Source organism: Psittacula echo (genome assembly GCF_963264785.1).
Source record: "Psittacula echo genome assembly, chromosome: 7".
In the NCBI taxonomy this organism is placed as follows: domain Eukaryota; kingdom Metazoa; phylum Chordata; class Aves; order Psittaciformes; family Psittacidae; genus Psittacula; species Psittacula echo.
Window position 1 is genome coordinate 6,167,160 of NC_137740.1, and position 21,926 is coordinate 6,189,085.

The window sequence follows — 21,926 nt, forward strand, 5'->3', positions numbered from 1 at the left end:
AGGATTTGAGGCACTGAAGCACTGCTCTACCATCAGATATGTGCTCCCAAACCTCCTGGGGCTGCAGCATTCACCCCAGCTCTCCCAGAACAGGGCGAGGGACTCAGCATCCCTGCACTGTTGGATCCGCTGATGCTTTGATCCGAGCGCAGCCGCTCTGCAGAGGCTCAGCCAGGCAGGTCCCCACGGCCCCAAGCAGCAGAAGGGCAGGCAGAGGTCACAGCTCTCACTGCCGACTGCGTGCTGCCAACAGGCTGCCCCCCCCATCACGCTCTCCCAGCATGAAGGCTGCTGCTGCAGGGGTCTCAGGATCTCATTTTAATTCCAGGAGGCTTTAATGGGTGGGAAAAGGTCTTTTAGGACATCTCTGCCTCATAAAGCCTGCCTGGGGTGAGCACACCTTTACCCACCTGCACACAGATCCTGTTTCAAACAGCAAAGCTGATCCTTTCCCTTCCCAAGCACATTATTTAGCCTAGATCCTGCCCCATGTCCACCCAATGGGTTCCAGTAAGGATGTGGTCATGCTCCCCTTAGGCTCTGAAGGGTGGCATCCTCCCAAGCGGCCAGGTGGGCACAAGACTTCTGTGGGCTCCTCCACACTGCAGGTACTGCTCTTCTGGGGGGCAACCCAAGCCCATTTCTTCCAGGCTGTGACATTTGCGTCCTCTCCATGAGCTGAGTCCATGCCAAGCATCCGTTCCCTCCAGGAAATCAGTTTTCAGGCTCAAAAAGGCAGTCGTTGTCCTTGAGCAGAGCATCCGGCCCCTCCTGGAGCCCATAATAGAGGTCATCCTCTTCTGCGGTGCCTTTATGGGGGTGCTGTCCCCCTGCTGGGGTGCAGCCGGAGCGGGCGGATGGTGGGGTCCGGCCCCGTGGCACGGGGCTGCTGGGCACGGAGCCCTCCAGCGATGGCGTGTCCATGTCCTCCAGGAGGGATGCCAGCGGCGCAGCCCCCAGCGCCGGCCGGGCCGGGCTGCGGGAGCAGGGGGATGAGGGGTTGCATTAAACACATCTGAAGACAGGGGCTGCTGGACCAGCAGCATGGTCCTAGCATCACCAGTCCCCTTAATGGGTGGCTGGGGCCCTATGTCAGCCCCCAGTGCCTGCCTTTATGGGGACAACCTGCCTGCAGGTTCCTCCCTCTCCCCATGGGATGAAGCAGTGATTCCCCTCGTGTGCTGTGCCAGGGAGAAAGCAGAGCCTCCCATCCCAGCTGTAGCTGCGCTTTGGTAGAGGAGGTGCCCAAGTCTTAGATCCCAATGCTGAATGGTGGCCCCCATCGCCTGCGAAGCACTTTTGGGACTTCCTACCCCAATGCATGGGCATCATATGTGACATCTGATCTGAAGGACATGTAGTGAGCATCTCATTTCTGTCTATGTCTGATCAGGAACTTGGGATTTATTCCAGTGAGGGGCATTGCTTGTGATTTATATTTATAAATTGAAATAAAAGCAAAATGCAATCTACAACCAAATACAACCCAGATTTCCTCCCAGTAAATCACTTGGTGCTGAGGCTCCCCATGGGCTGAGGCACCATCCAGGCAGGGCTGGAATTCCAAGGGGATCACTGCTGTGCAAGCAGCAAAGACCCCTCTTCCTCCTCTCCCTCCCTCCTTACCAGAGGTCCAACCCCCCCAGTTTCACCTCACAATCCCACCTCTGCATCCCGATCCCATGAGCATCACATACCAGCTGCTGCATGCCGCTTCCAGCTCTTTGGGGGGGTCCCCAGTGCCCCCCAGCTCCCGGTGCACCTCTGCTCTGGCCTGCAGGGCTGGCTGGGAGCAGGCGTGGGCTGTGTGCTGGGCAGGGGGGAGCAGGACCGAGCCCACCCCCTGCCTCTGGACCTGCTCATAGGAGGGCAGGCTTTTCTCATAGGCGCTGCTGGCCTCTTGCTTGGCGCAGGGTGCGAGCAAGCTGCGGGTGAAGGAGGGACAGGGGGTGATGAGCAGGACATGGACCCCTATGGAGATGCTCAGGGACATGTGCACAGGACACCATCAAGTGCTTTAGGGGCCACCGAGGCCACATCACAGCAGCAGAGCCAGTGAGTCCTTGCAGGTGGTACCAACGAGAACACATCCGGATGCTTTGAACCCCTCAGCATCACTCAGGCTCCAGGCCTGGGGGGTTCATCCATCCCTTGCCTCCCCCACCCAGGCCCCTGCTTGTCATCCTTTGCTGCAATAGGTGTAGTTGTCCCCAGTGCCAGTGAGCTCGGACACTGCCCTTGTCCCCGAGGGCGCACAGGTAGCGGGGTGTACCGATGGAAACCCCCGCCAAAAGGAAACCCGGGGCAGGGTGCTGGGACCTACCAGGTGTCCTTGTCCAGCAGCACAATGGGTTTGTGCTCCAGGAACCGCTCAGCCTCGAGGTCCACAGGGATGAATGTTATCTGGGGGGGGAAAGAAATGCATTGCCCAGGGGGCTGCGGTAGGCATCAGGGGGACCCTCGGCCCTTGTTAGCACTGAAAGGGACCATGTTCCTTGAGGACAGTGTCCCTTCTGCTGGAATTTGCTCTTTTCCCAGCACACCTGCTTGGAAATGGGTTTTTTGCAGGAAATCAACGAGGACTGAATGAACCCAGCACGGCCCCGCTCTCAGCACCTTGTCCCCAGCGGGGTCATGCGTGTCCCTGAGCCAAGGGGGGTCCTGGGGCACATAGGGCACAGCATCAAGGGTGCCCTGTCCTTGAGCCCTGAGCACGGTGACAAAGCCACATCTCCCTCCTCACTGGGGCTGAGCTTGGCTTTGGGGGGAGCTGGGGTCAGCTTCACCCTGGTCCATGGGGACCCAGCCAGTCTCAGGGGTCCCATCTGGTCCTGGGGTCCCCTGTGCCACCCCACACTTTGGGGTACAGCCATGGGCCACCCAGCAGCTCCCAGGTGAGTGCCACAGCCTCTCCTTGGAAAAGCCTTTCCTGCCAGCCCCATGTCCCAGGGCAGGGATGCTTGGCTGCCCTGCTGTGCCCTCTGCCAAGGAGACCTGCAGGTGAGGGCTGTGCTAGGGGGACGGGACCCTCAATGGCCACCATTGACCCTTCTCTGGGAGCCCACCAAGGCCCTGATCCCCATGGGGGGAGCAGCATTTTGGGGGTTGCATGGGAGAGATGAACATGAGATGATTTCCTTGGGCTTGTTTGCTACTGCCTGCTTGGTATTGAAGCCGCAGGCCTGGGGAGGTGCAGGGGTACAGGGGGTGAGGGAGCGGGGCCGCATCCTGCAGGCATCAGGAGGGAGGTGCACAAGCCTCCAATACCAACACTTTCCTTTCTGGATCACTCGGATTTCCCCTGGGATCCGCCTCTATCCCAGCCAATGGATGGAAAAACCAAAGCACAGCCCAAGGCTACAAACCCAAACCTCAAACCCAGCTGAGCCCTCGAGCCCCCGATGCGCACGGAGACAGGATGGACCCTACCTTCGGGTAGCACTGGCACATGCTCCAGATGATGCCCACAGCCACGAGCAGCACGCCCAGGGCGCAGAAGGTGATGTAGATCTGGGGCTTCTCTATGCTCATGATGAACATCCCCGTCATGACCAGGAAGAACCCCAGGATGATGAACCCGTAGCGAAAGGTCTTCTCCTCGGCCATGGGCGAAGCAGGCGAGGAGAGATGCCGGGAAGCCCGTTCAGCTGCGGGTGCTGAGCACACCTCCGGGGGGAAGGCAAGGAGAGGTTTCCTGCTCCGGAGGCTGTGGATCGGCTGCGGGCTGAGCCGGGTCCTGCCCAGGGCTGAGCCAGCCAGTTCTTAACGGGTTTGTAATGAATGCAAACACGGAGCCGCCGTTCACACTCCAGTGGAGCCGCCCGGCACGTGTCCGGGTAACCTTCCCTGCGGGCACACGTGGATGGACCCTGCGCCTCGGGAAGGGATGGGGAGGGAGAGGGGGGCATGGAGGGTGGCTGAGCCCAATGGGAGTTTCCCAGCTCTGGGGGCTGGAGCTGGGCTCGGGCATAAATCAGAGCTGGCAGAGTCCCAAGTAATGGGAGCTGGCAGGGCCCCAAATAAAGGGATGCAGCACGTACTCCAGGGCGGCGGGGCTGCAGCAGGGAAGCAGGGAGTGCTCCGGGGTCTGTGTGGAGGCTGGTGGGTTGGGACCAGGTGCTGGGGAGCCAGCAGTGGGGCTGTGAAGGGGAGGCTAAAGCCAGGGAAGGATGGAATGGGTTTGGCCCACCTGTTCTGTGAGAGCAGAGGGTCCGCATGCCCTGTGTTTGCTTAAGATGGAGCTGGGGCGTTAAAGGGTGTCCCCTTCACACCACACATCCAACACCCGACAGCGGTGGTGGCTTTAATTCCCCTTCATTTTGATCCTTTGCTTGCTGCCCACATGGGAGCACATGTACCTGGCTTGTGAAAAGCAATCTATTGTATCATAAAGAAAGTTTTATGTTGGCTGTGGCAGCTCGTTACTCTGGTGGGATGGAGCAACCAGCAGCAGCCCCTGGTGCAGTTGTTCATTCATAGAATCCCAGACTGGTTTGGGTTGGAAGGGACCTTAGAGCTCATCCAGTTCCAACCCCTGCCACGGGCAGGGACACCTTCCACTAGAGCAGCTTGCTCCAAGCCCCTGTGTCCAACCTGGCCTTGAACACTGCCAGGGATGGGGCAGCCACAGCTTCTCTGGGCACCCTGTGCCAGCGCCTCAGCACCCTCACAGGGAAGAGCTTCTGCCTAAGAGCTCATCTCAATCTCCCATTTAACTCTGAGCCCATTGCCCCTGTCCTATCCCAGTTATTTGTATTTTAATCACCAAAATGAGGAGAAACAACGTTTCCTCTGAGCAATGTCGGAGCAATCCCAGGCACAGCTACAGGTTGGGCAGAGAAGAGATTCAGAGCAGCCCTGCAGAGAAGGACTTGGGGGTGTTGGTCGATGAGAAAATGAACATGAGCCGGCTTCAGTGTGCGCTCGCAGCCCAGAAAGCAACCGTATCCTGGGCTGCATTAAAAGGAGCGTGACCAGCAGGTCGAAGGAGGTGATCCTGCCCCTCTACTCTGCTCTCGTGAGACCTCACTTGGAGCACTGTGTGCAGTTCTGGTGTCCTCAACATAAAAGGGACATGGAACTGTTGGAACAAGTCCAGAGGAGGCCACGAGGATGATCAGGGGAATGGAGCACCTCCTGTATGAAGATAGGCTGAGAAAGTTGGGGCTGTTCATCCTGGAGAAGAGAAGGCTGCGTGGAGACCTCAGAGCAGCCTTCCAGTATCTGAAGGGGGCCTACAAGGATGCTGGGGATGGACTCTTCATCAGGGACTGTAGTGACAGGACAAGGGGTAACGGGTTCAAACTGAAACAGGGGAAGTTTAGATTGGATCTAAGGAAGAAATTCTTTACTGAGAGGGTGGTGAGGCACTGGAATGGGTTGCCCAGGGAGGTTGTGAATGCTCCATCCCTGGCGGTGTTCAAGGCCAGGTTGGATGAGGCCTTGGGTGACATGGTTTAGTGTGAGGTGTCCCTGCCCATGGCAGGGGGGTTGGAACTGGATGATCTCAAGGCCCTTTCCAACCCTAACTATTCTATGATCCTATGAATGCTACACACCCGTCCATGGTGAGCACGGAGGGGGCTGTGCCCTGTACTCAGGGTGTCTTCATGGGGTGCTGCCTGAAACACCAAGTGCGCTTGGATGCTCTGAACATGCACACAAGCCACTGAACATCTCCAAACCAAATGAAGCGATGCATGGGAAGTCAGCGTGCAGGGAAAGCGAGGTGGAAGGGATGGATATGGCTGGAAGGGGCATTGCAAAGGCGCAGGAGCAAACGGGGCAGCACGGAGCTGCTTTTTCTCTGCCAGATTCCTTGTGTTTTACTGCAGGTCTTGCTCTTGCTCCGGGCGGGCAGCCCCAGGGAGGCTCAGAGCAGGGGGTGCAAAGCATGTGCAACAAGCAGTGGTTTTATTACAAACACCGAGGCTTTCAAACACGCCCGTGACCCCCCCCCCCGCTCCGAACGCATTCCCAAGGGACCCGCAATCCCGGGAAGCCGCAGACCCTTTCCCCTCCTCACCCACAAGCAAAGGAAGGGGCTGGGTTTAGAGCCGCCAGCTCAGACCCCCCGGACGCTGATGTTTTCATAGCTGGGGGGAGGCGTCGCCTGCGGCTCCCCCGGGTCCTGGGTCTCCAGCCAGGACGGGCTGGGGCGGAACAAGGCGCTGTCGGAGGAGCTGCGGCGGCGGCCGCACTGCCAGCCCTCGTCCTCCTCCAGGTAGTGGTACAGGGGCGGAGTGAGCTCCTCCTCCTTCCTCCCCGGCGGGTGGATGTAGGCTGCGGTGTCGTGAGCAGGTCTGCAGGTCAGAGCCTCCTCATAGGTGGGGATGGCGCTGGCGTCCCAGGAGCTGCAAGGGAAGACAAAACACAGCAGTGCACCGCGTCAATTGGTGCATCCCAGCACCCATCAACTGGAGCATCCCAGTTCTTGTCAACCAGAGCATCCTTGTACCCCATCAAGCAGAGACAGCCCAGTGCCCCATCAGCTGGAGTTCCTTGGCACCTGTCAACTGGAGCAGCCCAGCACCCATAAACTGGAGTAATTCAGAGCCCTGTCAACAAGAACATCCCCATGTCCCATCAGCTGGAGCATCCTGGTGCTCATTAACTGGAGTATCCCAGAGCACTATCAATCAGAGCATCCCTGTGTCCCATAAACTGGAGCCTCTCAACCATCATCCCCCCATCAGCTGAAGCATCCCTGAGCATGGTAGACACGTGTTTTGGGGATGGCACATGGGCAGGTTTTGCATGGCCAGGGTCAAGGCAAGCCCATGTCAGCCACTTCCCAGTACCAGAAGGGTAGGGAAACACACAGGAGGAAGGGGCCGTCCATCAGACCTTGTGACAAGGCAGCGTCACCCAGTTCCCACTGTGTTTGTAACCCCTGACCCAACACGAGGAAGGGCAGCCTGGCAAGACAGCCTTGAAGAGCTGCTTCCTCCAGCATTAAGGGCTACAGCTGCAGGTGTAATGTTCACAAAGCAGCAGAGGTGAAGGCTTTTGAGACATCTGCCCCTCCATTGTGCACTGCACTGGGCAAGAGAGCATCCTCATCACCTGCCTAACCCCAGAGCCAACCCCAGAGCCACCCCCAAAGCACAGAGGCTGCCAAAGGAGCACTTTGGCACCAGGCATCCCAATTCAATATAGTCCCACTCACCAGAGCCCTCCATGCATAGCCTGGAGCCAATTCAGCAGTGCTTTGCTGAGCAAACACAGCTTGTGTACAGGGAAAACCTCCATCAACCTTTGCCCTGCACCAGGTCCTGCTCAGCACCCTGGGTGCAGCCCCAAAGACAGGGAGGCTCTGAAAGCAACCCAGCATCCTCTTGCTTTCACACATAGAAACCCAGTGCTGTGTGCTCAGGGAGGCTGTGGGTATTGGAGAGGCACAGCTGGTCCAAAGGGAAAGCTGTGATGCTCCACTGGGATGCCTCCATCCCAAACTGGCAGTCGCATATCCCACACCTACCACTCCAAGCATCCGCACAGTGGCCTTTGCCAGACAGACTCAGCTCACAGAGGAATGCTGCCTTGGCAATGAGAAGGGTTTCTCCCAGCACAGGATGCTTTGCTGAGTGAATGCCAGCACAGCTGGGGCTGGAGGAGCTGCAGCAGCACCAGCAGTGCCAGGAAGCTGCCTTCCCATTAGCATGGGAGCTCTGGGAAGGGGACAATCCTCATGGGAGGCACAGCAAAGCCTGCCATGGGAGGAGGAAACCTCCCCAGACCATCAGCCCGGCTCAGGCTCTCACCCCCGGATGCTCTGATGGGCACTGAAACCCCTGGAGAACCAGGAACGTGCTTCCCGCTCCCAATGAATTCTTATGGATTTATGTTCTTAAGAGTTTCTTTTCGTGCTGCTTGTCCCCAGAGCCCGATTCATGCCGGAGCCAAGATCTCTGCTGTGACCCCATAGGGCAGCACTGGGAAGGGCCGGCTGGCTCCGCTTCCACAGCAGGCTCTGGAAAAGAAACCCTTCCGATCAGAAAGCTTTTACATGGAGAAGTGGGAATAAAGCCCAGGCTCACGTAGGGGGAGTCTGGGGACACAACAAGCACTGAGGGGTCTTTCCACACCCCAAAAGAGGCTTTGTAGAAGGACTCTTTGCCTGTGCTCCCAGTTTAATGCCAATCCAAGGATTATTGTCCTGCTTTTTTCCCTTTTAACTCCCTTTTAACATAGGCTTTGCTCCATTAAAGGTGCCATAAACCCCCTCATCCTCACAGAGCACTGCAGAACTGTGGCACTGGGGAAGGTTTCAAAGCTGGAGGTCTGGATAACCCCCGCACACCCTCAAATCCAGACCTTCTGCCAGAAAACCAATGTAGTTTTCTGCTTGGTGGCTCTGCTAAGGAGATGCTGCCTCGGCTGGTGATGGCCCTGCAGGGCAAGGAGAGCCATCTGCAGCTGAGCTGGATGTGGGAGCAGCCAGTGTGGGCATGGAGAGTGCCTGCGGGGAGGGGAGGATCATAGAATCATAGAATAGTTAGGGTTGGAAGGGACCTTCAAAGCTCATCTGTTCCAACTCTCTGCAAAGAGCAGGGACATCTCTAACTGGATGAAGAACTGCATCCAGCCTGGCCTTGAACACTGCCAGGGATGGTGCATCCACCACCTCTCTGGGCAACCGGTGCCAGCGCTTCACCACCCTCGTTGTAAAGACTGTCCAGCCTAAATCTCCCCTCTTTCAGTTTAAAACCATCACCCCAAGAGCATCTGCTCATGGAGCAGGAGGAGAGCCCAGAATGGGGTCTGAGTCACAACCAGCAGCACAGTGGCATTACTGCTCATCTGAGCTCGTGAGCAGGCTTTGGTACATGGCAGTGCTGGGTCAAACCCACCCTCGCCTTCTTCCCACCACCACCACTATGCAGGCACCCACCTGCAGTTCCACTTCTCCGGAGGCTCCGCGGTGAAGTACTGCAGGTCCCTGGGGAAATGGTACTGGTATCGCCGGGACACCACCCTGGCGTTGGCTTTCACGGACCAGAGGAGCCCGAAGAGGAGCAGGATGCCACCGATGCCGCAGCAGAAGAAGCTGATGGAGCGGAGCAGGGCGCTGGAGGAGGAGCTGGGAACGGCCTCGGCCTCCCGGGGAGGCAGGAGGTGAGCGCCGGCGCTGGCTGATGATCCCACCTCCCCATCGCTCCACCAGGCAAAGCACAGCGTCCCCGTCACCAGCAGCACGGCCCCGGTGATGGTCATGCCATAGCGGAATGAGGCGGCTGCCATCCTTGGGAAGCAGGTTTTAGCAGGGGGGAAGAGTGAGGCAAGGCATGAGAGAGCCCACGTCCTGCAAGACAGGAAAGGGGTTGAGCAGGATAAGGTCATGGAAGACCTGCTAGAGGAGAAAAGGGCTGAGTTAGGACCTCTCTGCAGGTTGCAGACACTTCAGCTATTTACTGGCCATCAGAAAAGGCATTTCCACATCTCAGTGGGAAGCCCTTGTGCAGAGCGAAGTCGGATGCCAGTTTGGATGCATAAACTTCCCAACATCCTCATTTTCAATAACAAGGCAATGCTCCACAGAGGCAGGATGGAAGCCCCAGCCAGGGGAGCTATGGAGGCAGCTCCAGGGACCTGCATAGCTCTTGCCTTTGGGTTCCATTCCAGACTTCCTCCGGAGCTTGGAGGAACGCCAGCAGGGTTTCTGATCGAAGCAAGGCTTATGGAAGAGGTTAAGGAGAGGGACATAAATTTCAGATGTGATCACTCCCGCATTATCCATGCACATGGCTTCTCCTCTGAAACTGGAGGTAAATCAGTGCTGCGGTGACAGGAGGTGTCTGGCATCCCTGCTCCAAAGCCCACAGCCCAGGGGACTTGGGGCTTTCTCAGGGAAAAGAGCCAAGCACATCTCTGAAAGCCACAGAGCTGCTGTTTCAGGAGGGAAAAACCCCCTCACATGCTGACAAGGCAGAGGGACCTCACTTAGGGATGGCTCCTGAGACACCCAGTGAGCAGGGACCCCAGTGAGCATTCCCATCACTGATGGGGCCTGCTATAGCTGCACTCCCTGCCCAGCCACGCTCAGGGCAAGGATGGGAGCAGGAATCCATCCGTATCTCCCTTAAAAGTCAGGAGTGTGCTGCATGCAAGCTAAACCCTTGGAGAGGGTATGACACCACTGAAGGAGGTGTTTGTGCTGTGCTGGTTGGGGTGGCTGAGGCAGCAGAGCACCAAGATCCATGAGGCTCTTAGTAACCCACTTTGAGACACCCCACAAGCAGGGAGGCTTATTCTGAAGGTGGGATAAACACCCTGATGCTGTCAAAGCTGCTCAGTCTTCATCCAGGTTTGCCTCCGTACACGAAGTCTCGCTCCTGCAGGTCAGCTCCAGCACACACCTGAGCTCCCTGGTACGATCGGTCCCATAGGTGTCATCACCACCTTCATTATCCCTATCAGGGTGGTTTGGGGTTGGTTTGACAAGCAAAGAGATGAGGCAGCGCCACGTGTTCCTGCTGGTTGGCACTCCTCAGTTCAGTGTCACAACCATGCTTCCCTGGAGCAGGGAAATGTGGGGAGGTGGAGCTGATCTCTGTGGGGCTCTCGCTCCCCTTTGCCTTCTCCAGCAAACAACAAGCATCTGGGCTCGGGGATCCTCAGCTCCCAGCTAACCAGACAGAAAAGAGGACCCACCACATCCCCTCTGGCCCTGCTCACTGCCCAGCAAGAAGGTGCGGGTTCAGCTCCCACTTCTTGATGGACAAAAAGCTTTGGACCAGGTGGGAATTAAGCACCAGCATCCCCTTTGAGATCCAGTCCTGGATGACTCCTCTGTAAGGGCTTATCACGGTGGCAGTGCCAGGGGAGAGCCTGCACACCAGGGCACAGCCAGGATGGAGATGGGGCTCAAGCACAAAGGTGGATGAAAAGCTGGAGGATCCATGCTCCATCCCCTCCTCTGCCTTCATCACTTTGCCTGCATGCCAGTGAAACGGGGATAACCTGGTGGCTTTGGTTTCCATTCCTCCAGGCAGGGCTCACCTCCTGCAGCAGGGACTTAAGCTGCACCTTGAGATCTGGAAGCACCCAGCTGGAGCAGGCAGGGAGCAGAGCCCGGCACACATGCACTGTGATCAAGGGCATGTGGGATTACATTATGTCAAGCTATTGTTTATCAGATGGGCCCACGAAATGGAAAGGACAAATTACTTTGTAGTGAAAGACACACCAGCTGATCTAATCTACCTTTAATGAAGGAATCCCATGAGAAGTGGGATTTAGGAGACCTGCAGGAAGGCTGCAAGACTGGGAGCCCTGTGTCCTCTGAGTCCTCCGGAACCCTCTCGTCCTGTGGTCATGAGCCCAAATTGCTGCCCAGCCAGTGGTCCCCAGCAGCATCCGCACTGACCCACAGGGAAGGAGGTGGTGTTCCTGGGCTGGGAGGAGGCAGAGCTTCCCCCCATGAGGAGGGAACACGTTTAGATGCTCCCTCCTGAATGGCTGGGGCTTGGCTGAGCTGAGACAGAGAAGAGACTATCAGAGATGCTGTTAGGTGCTGTCAGGGATCAGCATCCTCCAACTCACCTCCTGATGTGAGCAGGACGCAGCAGACAAGCTGGGCTTACACTGCCTTGCAGCAGTAGATGCTCAGGAGAGCGCAAGGACTCAACTGACCCATGAATCCCACTCCTTTTGAGAGCATCACATCTTCCTGGCACGTTTTCAGCCAATGTTCACAGAATCCCAGACTGATTTGGGTTGGAAGGGACCTTAAAGCTCATCCAGTTCCAACCCCCTGCCGTGGGCAGGGACACCTTCCACTAGAGCAGGTTGCTCAAGGCCCAGTAACCCACAATCTGAAACACCCCTACGGCACATCTCTCGCTCCAGCTGCATGGAAACGACAGGTCAACCCAAACTGCAAGCGTGGACTGGAGCAGCACCAAGAGTTGGAATGTTTTGGGGTCAGCCTGGCGAGCTCTGGGAGATGCTGCGATTCTCCTGGCGAGCTTTGGGAGCTTCTGCCTGAGCACAGGGAATTCTGCATCCCCGGCGCTGCGCACATCTGGGAGCGGTGGCAGTGAGGGGGAGGCGGATGTGGAGGGAAGGCGGGGAGCTCTGGGAGTGACGGATTGACAGCTCCAGAGAATAAACTCCTCTCTCTTGACAAGCCCAGCGCCGCGGGGAGCAGCGCTGAACGCTCCCCCAGCCTACTCCTGTTCCCACCATGCGTGTGCAGAGGTGGCTCCTCCGTGCAGGGTGACATTGCCCCTTGCCAGGGCTGGCACAGCTCTCCTGAGCCTCCTTCCAAGAGCCATCACGTTTTTCCTTAGCACAACAGCCTTTGGGAGAACAGGGCAAAAGAGCAGGAAGCGAGATGTGAGACCAAGGCAGGACCTGAGTTTCTGCTCCCTGAGCCTGACCCTGGCTCCACTCCTGGGACACTCAGCATCCCAGTGAGGTTTCCGAGGAGGGGCTGCCCCTCCAAAGACAGCTCCCAAACACCCATCTCTACCTGCTGAGCCACTCCAACGTTTTGTTCTCTCCTGTCTCCTCCTTTGACCTGCTTTGGAATAGCCTTTCCAAGGAAATAGACTTGTGTGTTGCATGTACAAACAACTACGTATGTTAATAGTTTACATAGTTCTACTAAGATGCTGAGAATAGCATCCCCCATATAAAGTTATGCAGATGGTGATTCATAGGGTCTACTAAGCATTACTCAGAAAAACACTCTTCTCCAGCTACAAGAGAAAACGAAAAGAGTTTTGAATCTCCCCCAGTGCCACCAAGACAAAACCCACCTCCATAGCCCGTGTCCCTCCACGGCGCTGACAGCCTGTCCTGCCGCACGCCATGTGGATGAAGACATGAAGTGTGCCAAAAGGAACACCAGGGAGAGACACAGAGAAGCATGAGGGTGTCATTAAGGAGATTCCTTCCTGCCTCTACCTAAATTTGGTGGTATTATTGTTGTTATTATTACTACTACTACTACTATATTACTATTATTAATCAGGGGATTGGTACCCATCCAGACCACAGTAATAACGATGCTTTCAGAGGAGCATCCGAGACGCACTGTGCCACCACCTCCCAAAGGCAGGTTCTGATGGAAGGGACCCCTCGCAGGACAAAGCACATGCACCCCACCCCGTGCTCCATCAGGTCCAGTCCCCGCCTCTCCCGCCCCGACGGCGGCGATGTGAACCCCGCATCCCCTCTAGAGCCGTGCCCATCATCCGGTGTCACCCCCGGGCCCGGGGCTGCGCTGCCCCCGCCACCTCCCTCCCCTCGGGCAAAGCCATCGGGGGCTGCCCGTGTCCGTGTCCGGTCACCCGCGGACCCGCCGCCGTACTCACCCGCCGCCGCCAGCCCCGCTCCGGCCGAGCGGCGGCTCCCGCGGAGCCCGGCCCGCGGGGCGGGCGGAGCCGGAGGCGGTGCGGGGCGGGAGGCGGGATGCGCCCATCGGTCCCGTCGGGGCGGCGGCCCCGCGTTGCTCCCGGCTCGTCGGAGCGCGGTCGCGGTCCCGTCCCGCTGCCGGTCCTGGGGGAATACAAAGGTAGTGAATAGAGAGGGAGAAGAAGTCAAAGGCAGCTCCCTCCCCGCCCCGCAGGCAGCGTGCGGCTGCCGGCGGCTTGTGCGGGAGGCGGCTTCCCGGTGCGAGCGCCGGGAGCGGGTCTGTGAGCACGGACGTGCCCCGGCTGGGTGGATTCAGGTGGGGACTCCTCAGGGTCGGGCAGCCCAGAGCCAGGTCACTCGGGGCCCAGAGGACAAGGGGCCTGGAGAGACCATCAGGTTCAGAGCCCATGAGAGGTATCCCGTGCATGGGACACTTGTACCCGGTGGACGCCACCACCACACGGGTAGGACACCACTGCGTGGTGGTCATCACTACCCCATAGGTGGGACACTGCTGCTCTGAGCCCATGCTGCAGCACAGGGGGAAGGAATTCTTTACTGTGAAAGTCTTCCCTGTGAGGGTGCTGAGGCGCTGGCACAGGGTGCCCAGAGAAGCTGTGGCTGCCCCATCCCTGGCAGTGTCCAAGGCCAGGTTGGACACAGGGGCTTGGAGCAAGCTGCTCCAGTGGAAGGTGTCCCTGCCCGTGGCAGGGGGTTGGAACTGGAGGAGCTTTAAGGTCCCTTCCAACACAAACCTGTCTGGGATTGAATAATCTCAGCCACAAGCTTGTTTTGTGACCACTTCAGTTCTCCTCACCTCTCTGTCGAACACCAGTATTGCTCCTTTCGCTATTCCAGCTGGATCTTTTCACCCTGCAGCACTCATGAGAGTACCTGGATAACAAACAACCTGAGAACGCTCTGATCCGTGGTTCAGGGTGGTTCGTGTGACTGGCATCTGGATTCAGGCACACTTCCTCATCACAGACCTGTTTGATCAACAGTCACGCCACGCTGTGCTACTGCTGTGCACCCTCACGGGTCTGTTGCAATGCTCTCGAGCTACAGCTGAGCATCACAGACAAAGTAGCTGAATGCTGGGCTACTCCTCCTGTGCTGCTTGCAGCTCCTCACCTTGCTGGATCCAAAACAGCTCAGGGTTTATCTGCACAGGCTTGCAGGGACTGATGCAAAGCCTCATCATGGGATTCATATCTGCTTCATGTGTGCTCAGCAGCCACCCAGCACAGCTGAGGGGCAGCCCCTTTCACCTGCAGACACTGTGGAGGTTTACAAATGGTAAACTGAGGCATGAGGAGGGCTGGTTCACATGCAGCAGGTTTGAGTCTCCACCACAGACACCATGGGGTAGGGGTCACTCAGCCTCACTCACGCCACTCATCCCCAGCATGGTTTCACCCCACTGGGCTGGGATGCAGCAATCCCTGACAATATATCCAAACACTATGGTCCTTACTCCTTGGCAGGATGGAATTTGTCCCCCGAGATGCCAGGGGTGAACACCTGCATTCCTCTGTCGCAGATACGCCATTGCAGGGCACTCACATTATCATCCACGAGTGATGCAGGCAGTGATGTGAATCACCAGCTCCCCTATTAAGGGACAATGAGACATCTTCTTCTGCTCATTACCTGTTCTGATATTATACTTGACTGAAATTTGCTTGTCAAATGGCTCCTAAAGCACTTGTAGGTGGTGTTAGCCTGTGTGTGCTCATCCTAGTACAGGGCTGCAGAGTGAGGTGGCTCCATGCCGATGCATTGGGTCCTCCAGCCCCCCAACCATGTGCAATCTTTTGTTCTCCCCAGAGTGGTGGCCTTTAGGTGGCCACAAACCCCTGGCAGATATCTCACATCAAGGCAAAGGCTGTAAGTGCTGAGTGGTGCCAGCACCTCTGCTTAGCAGCACCTTGGCCAAAGGGCATTATCCCCCTCTGGGAACTTGCCTGCTGGTGCACAAGGAGCAGCAACACACAGGGCACAGGGAAAGGGCTTCTCCAGAATAAAGACAGAATATCTGTGCAACATGTGTAAAACATCCCATGCACAGTGAAACTGCAGCAAGGAAAACCAGAAGATATAAAAGACAGTTACAGCCCCTGCAAGAACAGGAACAAAGGAGGAACGTGCAAAGAGATTGTTCCAGTAATTGCCTCCCCCAGGTAAGGATGCTGCCTGATCAACGCTGCTGGCACGGAGAAGTGCTGCTTTTTGATTCACTGTTCACCTCATTTTGCTGCTGCAGCAAACCACATGTAAAATAGTGTATTTCACTGTATAATCAGGCTAAATAAGTCAGCTTTCTCCATACCTCTCTGTGTGTGTGTGCACATGCACTTTCTGCCCCATCACAAGGTGGTTGATAGCAGAGCACCAAGAGTGAATCTGGGTGCACCAGGGCACGGTGAGGAGCCCAGGCTCCCTTCCAGGGCCCTCATACCTGCACACTGGGACAGGTCACAGGTCTCCATTGGTGATGTGGTATCCAGGCCACACTCCCATGCCCCATTGCCACCAGCAAGCACTCAGCAGGGTGCTGCCACCACGATGGAGCCACTAAAGAGCCACTGAAGAGGCTTTAGCGGACACATCTCTGCAGGCAGAAGGTGCCCACGTTGTCTAGATCCATAGAGAAGCCATTCCCAAGGGGCCAGCACACTTTGGATTTCCCCTTGGCACAGGCCATTGGGCAGAGCAGAGGTGTGTGCAGCCTGCTAAGGGGCTGCAGCGCATCTGGGATGTGTAGATGGGAAGGAATTCCTGCACCCAGCAATGTAAAGCAAGGGGAAAACCTCCTCCTGTTTATCTGTGCCTTCATTTGCATCTGCTTAAAATGCCTAATTAGTTGTGTTAGTTGACATACTGGCTCAGGCACTCCTGCCTAATCCAAGCGGTAAATCCAGGCTTTGGAAACATTTGTCCTACATCTTCAAGTGATGCAATGTTCACCAGAGGGCTTATTTGGGGTTGAACCTGCAGCTGGCCATAGATCCCTATTGGTGGTTCTGCTGTATGGGGTTTGGGACTCCTCATTCTTTCTCTCCAGCAGGAAAAGCCTCATGTTTGGATGTGAGAAGGGATCATTCCCATGACCACAAGTGGTGTTTGCTTGGTTTGGTCAAACTCACCACAAAGTACTCTTCCTATACTATGGTTTTGCCCTGAGCCTTTACTAACTGCAGAGGAACATTCTGCACATAATATATCTTATTATTTAGTTCCAGTGGCTTTTAGTGGATTTGAATGGTAACAGAAGAGCAAGAGGTGTGTAAACCACATTCATCTCAGTCACTGCTTAATATCAGTTTCTGAAGTGGTTTCTGCACTGGCTATAGCCACCATCTAACAAACCTCTGGAACCAAAACCTCTTGAGTGTTTTAAAGCTTAAATAAGTGTCCTAACCAGCAGTTTGCAAAGCTGCACCATGCTGACGAGCATGGCTATGGTGGAAAGTCCTGGAAATAGAGAAGTCCACAGAGAGTGGACTTGTCCACAGAGAGCTTTATGGAGGAGCAGTGATTTCAAGCACCTTCTGCTCTCCATTCAGGACTTGTGTTAGTACAGGAGCTTCAGACTGATGTGACACCTCCCATTGAGGCTGTCATGTAGATAAATGGGCAAGATAAAGCTGTGAGTTCCCTATAAGGGGAGTTTCTGTGTTGCAAATGGGGGCAGGAAGAGGTTCCTAAGAGCTTTCCTCCAGAATCTGCAAAGGATTCGGAACTGGCCTACGAAGGAGCGTGGAATGAAGGAGTCTCCCTCCTCTCAGTCTTCAGTCAGGCACAACTTCTCTTGCTCTCCTGGAGGTTTTAGGCTCAGGGAGGCCCCATGTGCTGTGTGTGTCTCAGATGTGAGCTCCTCTCTCAGGGAAGAGGCACTGCCGCTGTGCTAACACGTGCGTACCCCACCACCCGTGTGTTTTACATGCTGCAGATGTTGCTGCTCTGCTTGAGCATGAGCTGCCGCTTGGCTCGCGGTGAAGGAACATTGATTTTCAGCCCTGCAGGCTCCCCAGTCAAGCTCGATGCTGGTCATGAGTGCATCCATCACACCTGAGCACAGCGAGCGAGCCAAGATGTGCACTGGCTTGCTGAAACACAGCTTCACTCCATGCATTGAATATCTAAGGCTGAAGCTCTTTGTGTATCCATGATTCCAAATGCTGGTGCTCAAAAAGCTTATAATCAAAGACAAAACTGGCTAATTTGCTTTCCAGTGAACTCAGCATTGCACATAGGATGAACTACCCCGACATCCCCGAGCCCCTGTGCAGTCTTCATGTCTCTGCAGCACTCAGCTACTACAGTGGTCTCAAGGGAGTAGATAATGGGTTGGTTTGGGGCTTTTTTCAGCACAGAAATGCAAAAGAGAAGCTTAAAAGCAGCATTAATGATGATTTCTAGGAAAAGGATGGAGCAGCCATCCTGCTTGTCTCAGGAGCTCATGTGTGGAGCCACAAAGAAGCCCAAGTGTCCAACACACCCCGATCCAGATGATCCAGCTGGTTTCCTCTCCCAGTGCCTCTGTATTATCTCACTGTCTGGCTTGGCATTGGGCTGCCCATGAGCACTTGGTTACATCAGTGTGCTGTGCTGGGAGGTTGCTGATGGGTATTATGCTGCCAGCAAACCTTGCGAAACTTCTGTTGGAACCATGAGGAGATACGCAAGGTACGGCTGAAAGGAAAGGGAGCACCTTTTGTTATCCCAAGAGATATATAGCTGGGAAAAAGCAAACACACTTTCAGGCACAAAATCCCTTTGCAGGTCAGAATATCTGGTCTCTGAAGGTTATAGGTGGTGGGAAAGGTGCTGTGTTACTTGATCAGCTTAGGAGTAATGTTATTTAGCTTGGTTCTCTTTACTTCATGCCATGGGGTATCTACTCTGCTCTCGTGAGACCTCACTTGGAGCATTGTGTGCAGTTCTGGTGTCCTCATCATAAAAAGGACATGGAACTGTTGGAACAAGTCCAGAGGAGGCCACGAGGATGATCAGGGGACTGGAGCACCTCCCGTATGGAGACAGGCTGAGAAAGTTGGGGCTGTTCAGCCTGGAGAAGAGAAGGCTGCGTGGAGACCTCAGAGCAGCCTTCCAGTATCTGAAGGGGGCCTACAAGGATGCTGGGGATGGACTCTTCATCAGGGACTGTAGTGACAGGACAAGGGGTAACGGGTTCAAACTGAAACAGGGGAAGTTTAGATTGGATCTAAGGAAGAAATTCTTTACTGTGAGGGTGGTGAGGCACTGGAATGGGTTGCCCAGGGAGGTTGTGAATGCTCCATCCTTGGCGGTGTTCAAGGCCAGGTTGGATGAGGCCTTGGGTGACATGGTTTAGTGTGAGGTGTCCCTGCCCATGGCAGGGGGGTTGGAACTGGATGATCTCAAGGTCCTTTCCAACCCTAACTATTCTATGATCCTATTTCAAACAGCAAACGTCTTTCTCTTCCTTCCAGCAGCAGTGATGTTGCTCTGGCTGTACAGCTGTGCCCAAAGGCTTGCCTGCTCTCTGCAAAGCTCGCCTGCAATGTTGTCTGCTGACCAAGTAAAGCTGTTATTTCTGCCTGCACATCTTGCCGCACTTCTAACCCGGGACATTTGCATCTTCCTACCTGAGTTTGTAGATAGCTGGAGACAAAGTCCTGAAACAATGACAGAGGTGAGTTTGGGAAATAACGGGCTGTGACTTCTCCTTAATGGCATGAAAAGTGTCAGGCTGAGGATATCACCGATCTCCAGTGAAGCCAAGGGCAATGCCCCAGCTCTCTCAGAGGTGAATTCGGCTCACACTCTGGTTAGCTCTGTAGTTCCAGGCTTTCTGGAGACTCCACTCCCAACGTGTTCTCCTCGTTTACTCCTGAAAGAAACAGCAGTAGTGGATGGTTTCTCCTATGGAGGTGTCAGAGCAGGTTGCTCCTATCTGTTCCCTCAGTGAGTCAGAGAAACAGACCTCATACTGGTCTGCAAGCAGGGGAAGGATGTGAAAGTGAGTAACAGACATTTAACAAGATTCATGTGAAGAAACAGATGGAAGACATCACCTAAATCACTTACCTTCAGACTGAAAAACAGGTCTCTATCTCCCATATCCAGTTACTGTCAGCATCTCACCCCTGAAACAGAGACCTGGCACCCCTGATGGAGAGCACAGGCTTCCCTTGCTTGACCTCCCACTAAAGTCACCCAGGACCCAGAGAGTTAATCTTTCTCCCCAAAATACACCCTCTCCTTCCCATAGCTAGGAGCTAGTCTGGCTACTCATCTGAACGAGCGTAGTTTCACTTCTCTGGAGGTGTGAAGACTCCTGTGCTAGAAAACTGACAACTCGCACTGGCGGGTGACTCTTTCCATGCAGAGAGATGGAACTCTCCTCCCTCCGTGACTCACTGCACCACTTCCAGCGTGACGGAGAGCTCATCCCACCCCTATAATCTGCATTAGTCTGGATGAGAATGGACACCTCAGTGAAACAGAAGTTCAGAGCTTATTACAGGCTCTTGGCTGATCCTGGAGATAATGGTAATTAATCACCCTGGGATGACAATGGTTTATAGCTGGCTGATCTCCAGATGCTTTCCTTAAGCATTTTGTAAAGCGCTGAGGATGGGGAGGGCAGAAGGAGACAGAAAGTGTTGGGAAGCGTGCCTAGGTTTCAACGTGAGACAGGATCTGTGTGTTTACCCCTTCTCCAATCTATTCTGAGAGTCACAGGATTCCTGTGTGTGGGTACAGAAAGGCCACTGCTCCCTGTCAGCACAGTTTTGCAGCCATCACATTTCTGTGCTAGAGGTATGAAGAAGTTTGGGGTTGTTGTGCCAGGAGGTACTGAAATTGCTGTCTTGTTTTACCAGGTACTGCTACAACCAAGGCTGCCAAAATGAATTTGACAGGAATCTCTTGTATCAAAGGAGACTGAGCAATCACACCCTCATCACCTTCCCTCACAGGCACCTTTGCCAATCACTTCTTTGCAGGGGTGAGGACCAATCTATTTATTCAGTCCTCAGCCTGAGACGGTTCCGTATCTCCGTGAGATGCTCCATAGGCAGGAGCACGTCTTGTCACTCTCCATAGAAAGGGGCAGGAACCTCTTCTCAAAGCCTCCGGCTTCCTTCTGCTCAGCTCCATATACGTGGGAGTCGCTTCCCAACATGGATTGTCACCAAGGCACATCTGCCACGAGAAGGAGGCGAGAAGCTCAGAGGGAAGTAAATTGGCTTAACAGACAGCAGCAGTCAGCTTTTGACCTGATTTTATACTGAGTTTTCTAGTGAAAAAGCCTATCAGCACGGCACTGAACCATATTAAATACGCCTCCATTTATCTTCAATAAGACCAATGTGATTCCTTATGATTGCAACAATGGTGTATTTTTGTCACCCTTAATTATTAACTTATCTGGCTGCAATCGCTTCCCTTATGAAAAGGATTTGCTGGGTGTAAGAGCTGTATGATTCTTACATAACCAACATTAAACTTCGGGTTTTTCAGTCGTTCTTTCCCTTTTTCACTATGCTTACAGCTTTTCTGTTTCTCTTTGGCGTAGGTAAGGGCTAGATCCTACAGTTACACTGCTGGTTTTGGAGCACGGCCTGGAGTTTTATCAGTTTACATCATCTGGGACTGGGCCAGTGAAATGTTCTAAACGTTGAACTAAATGAAAGCAGACAGGTGACAGAGTGACAGCACCAGGGGAGAGAATGGCAACGGCCAAGGCAGTGAAAGTCTTAGCTTTATTTCAAGGAAAAGGGCCTGTGAGTACATCTGGTACCAGGAGGCCAAACACACACACATGGATTTGCTGGGAGCTGAGAACAGCGGGAAAATTTGGACTGTACAGAAAAATAGCTTCCAGTGCTCTCCTTTGGTGACATTGGCAAGCTTTCACCATCACATTAGCCCTGAATGCTCTTTGCATGTTCCCACAGCATCTGCCACTCCAGGCGAGAGGAGGCCAGAGGCAAATGATGGAGAGGGTACCCTGGAGTCCCTTCACAGCTGTCTTCACAGCAAAGTTCACCCTGAGCACCTTGGAGGCCACTGGTACATATATCCATTATCCCATGAGTCCAAAATAATGTGTTTATTGCCTTCCAGTGATTGCAGCTCTTTTCTGATGCCCATCACTGTTGGTGTCCCCAGGATCTCACTGACAGAAGGAGACAGGACCACTGCTGCTTCCCGAACTGCACCTTCAAGCAGCCTCATGCCCTGCAGAGCCATGAAGCCAACTGACGGTTGCCCATGAGCTTGCTCTCCTTCACTGCTCACCCATGAAGAGTGCAGCCTCCTTCAGTTTGTAGTTTCACTGCTGGAAGCCCAGGTCCCTCAGTAACCAGCTCATCGTGCCCACAACCTTGCCACAGTCAGTTCATTTTTGCTGCTGAGGACACTTGCCCCAGTGACAATGAGGGGAGGGCTGAATTCCTTTCCCAGCCTGGCTCTCTGTTTTGACAAGTGATTCTTTTTATAAACCCCAGACAGCATGTCCTTTCACAGGCAGTTGTAAAGCTGGATTTAATACATGGCACAGGGAATATACG

At 54.8% G+C, this 21,926-nt stretch overlaps 2 protein-coding genes across 2 annotated transcripts; both read right to left on the reverse strand.

Moving 5' to 3' along the window:
- Nucleotides 1-714: 714 nt before the first annotated feature.
- BSND (barttin CLCNK type accessory subunit beta) lies at nucleotides 715-3,606 on the reverse strand (the record flags this gene model as incomplete). The annotated part of the gene is made up of 4 exons (XM_080623160.1): nucleotides 715-976; nucleotides 1,698-1,925; nucleotides 2,324-2,403; nucleotides 3,430-3,606. The coding sequence occupies 4 exons, from the start codon at nucleotides 3,604-3,606 to the stop codon at nucleotides 715-717; spliced, it is 747 nt and encodes a 248-aa protein (XP_080479286.1).
- A 2,458-nt stretch (nucleotides 3,607-6,064) lies between these two features.
- On the reverse strand, nucleotides 6,065-9,243 carry TMEM61 (transmembrane protein 61; the record flags this gene model as incomplete). Its single annotated transcript, XM_080623269.1, has 2 exons — nucleotides 6,065-6,353; nucleotides 8,894-9,243. The coding sequence occupies 2 exons, from the start codon at nucleotides 9,241-9,243 to the stop codon at nucleotides 6,065-6,067; spliced, it is 639 nt and encodes a 212-aa protein (XP_080479395.1).
- Between the last annotated feature and the right edge of the window lie 12,683 nt (nucleotides 9,244-21,926).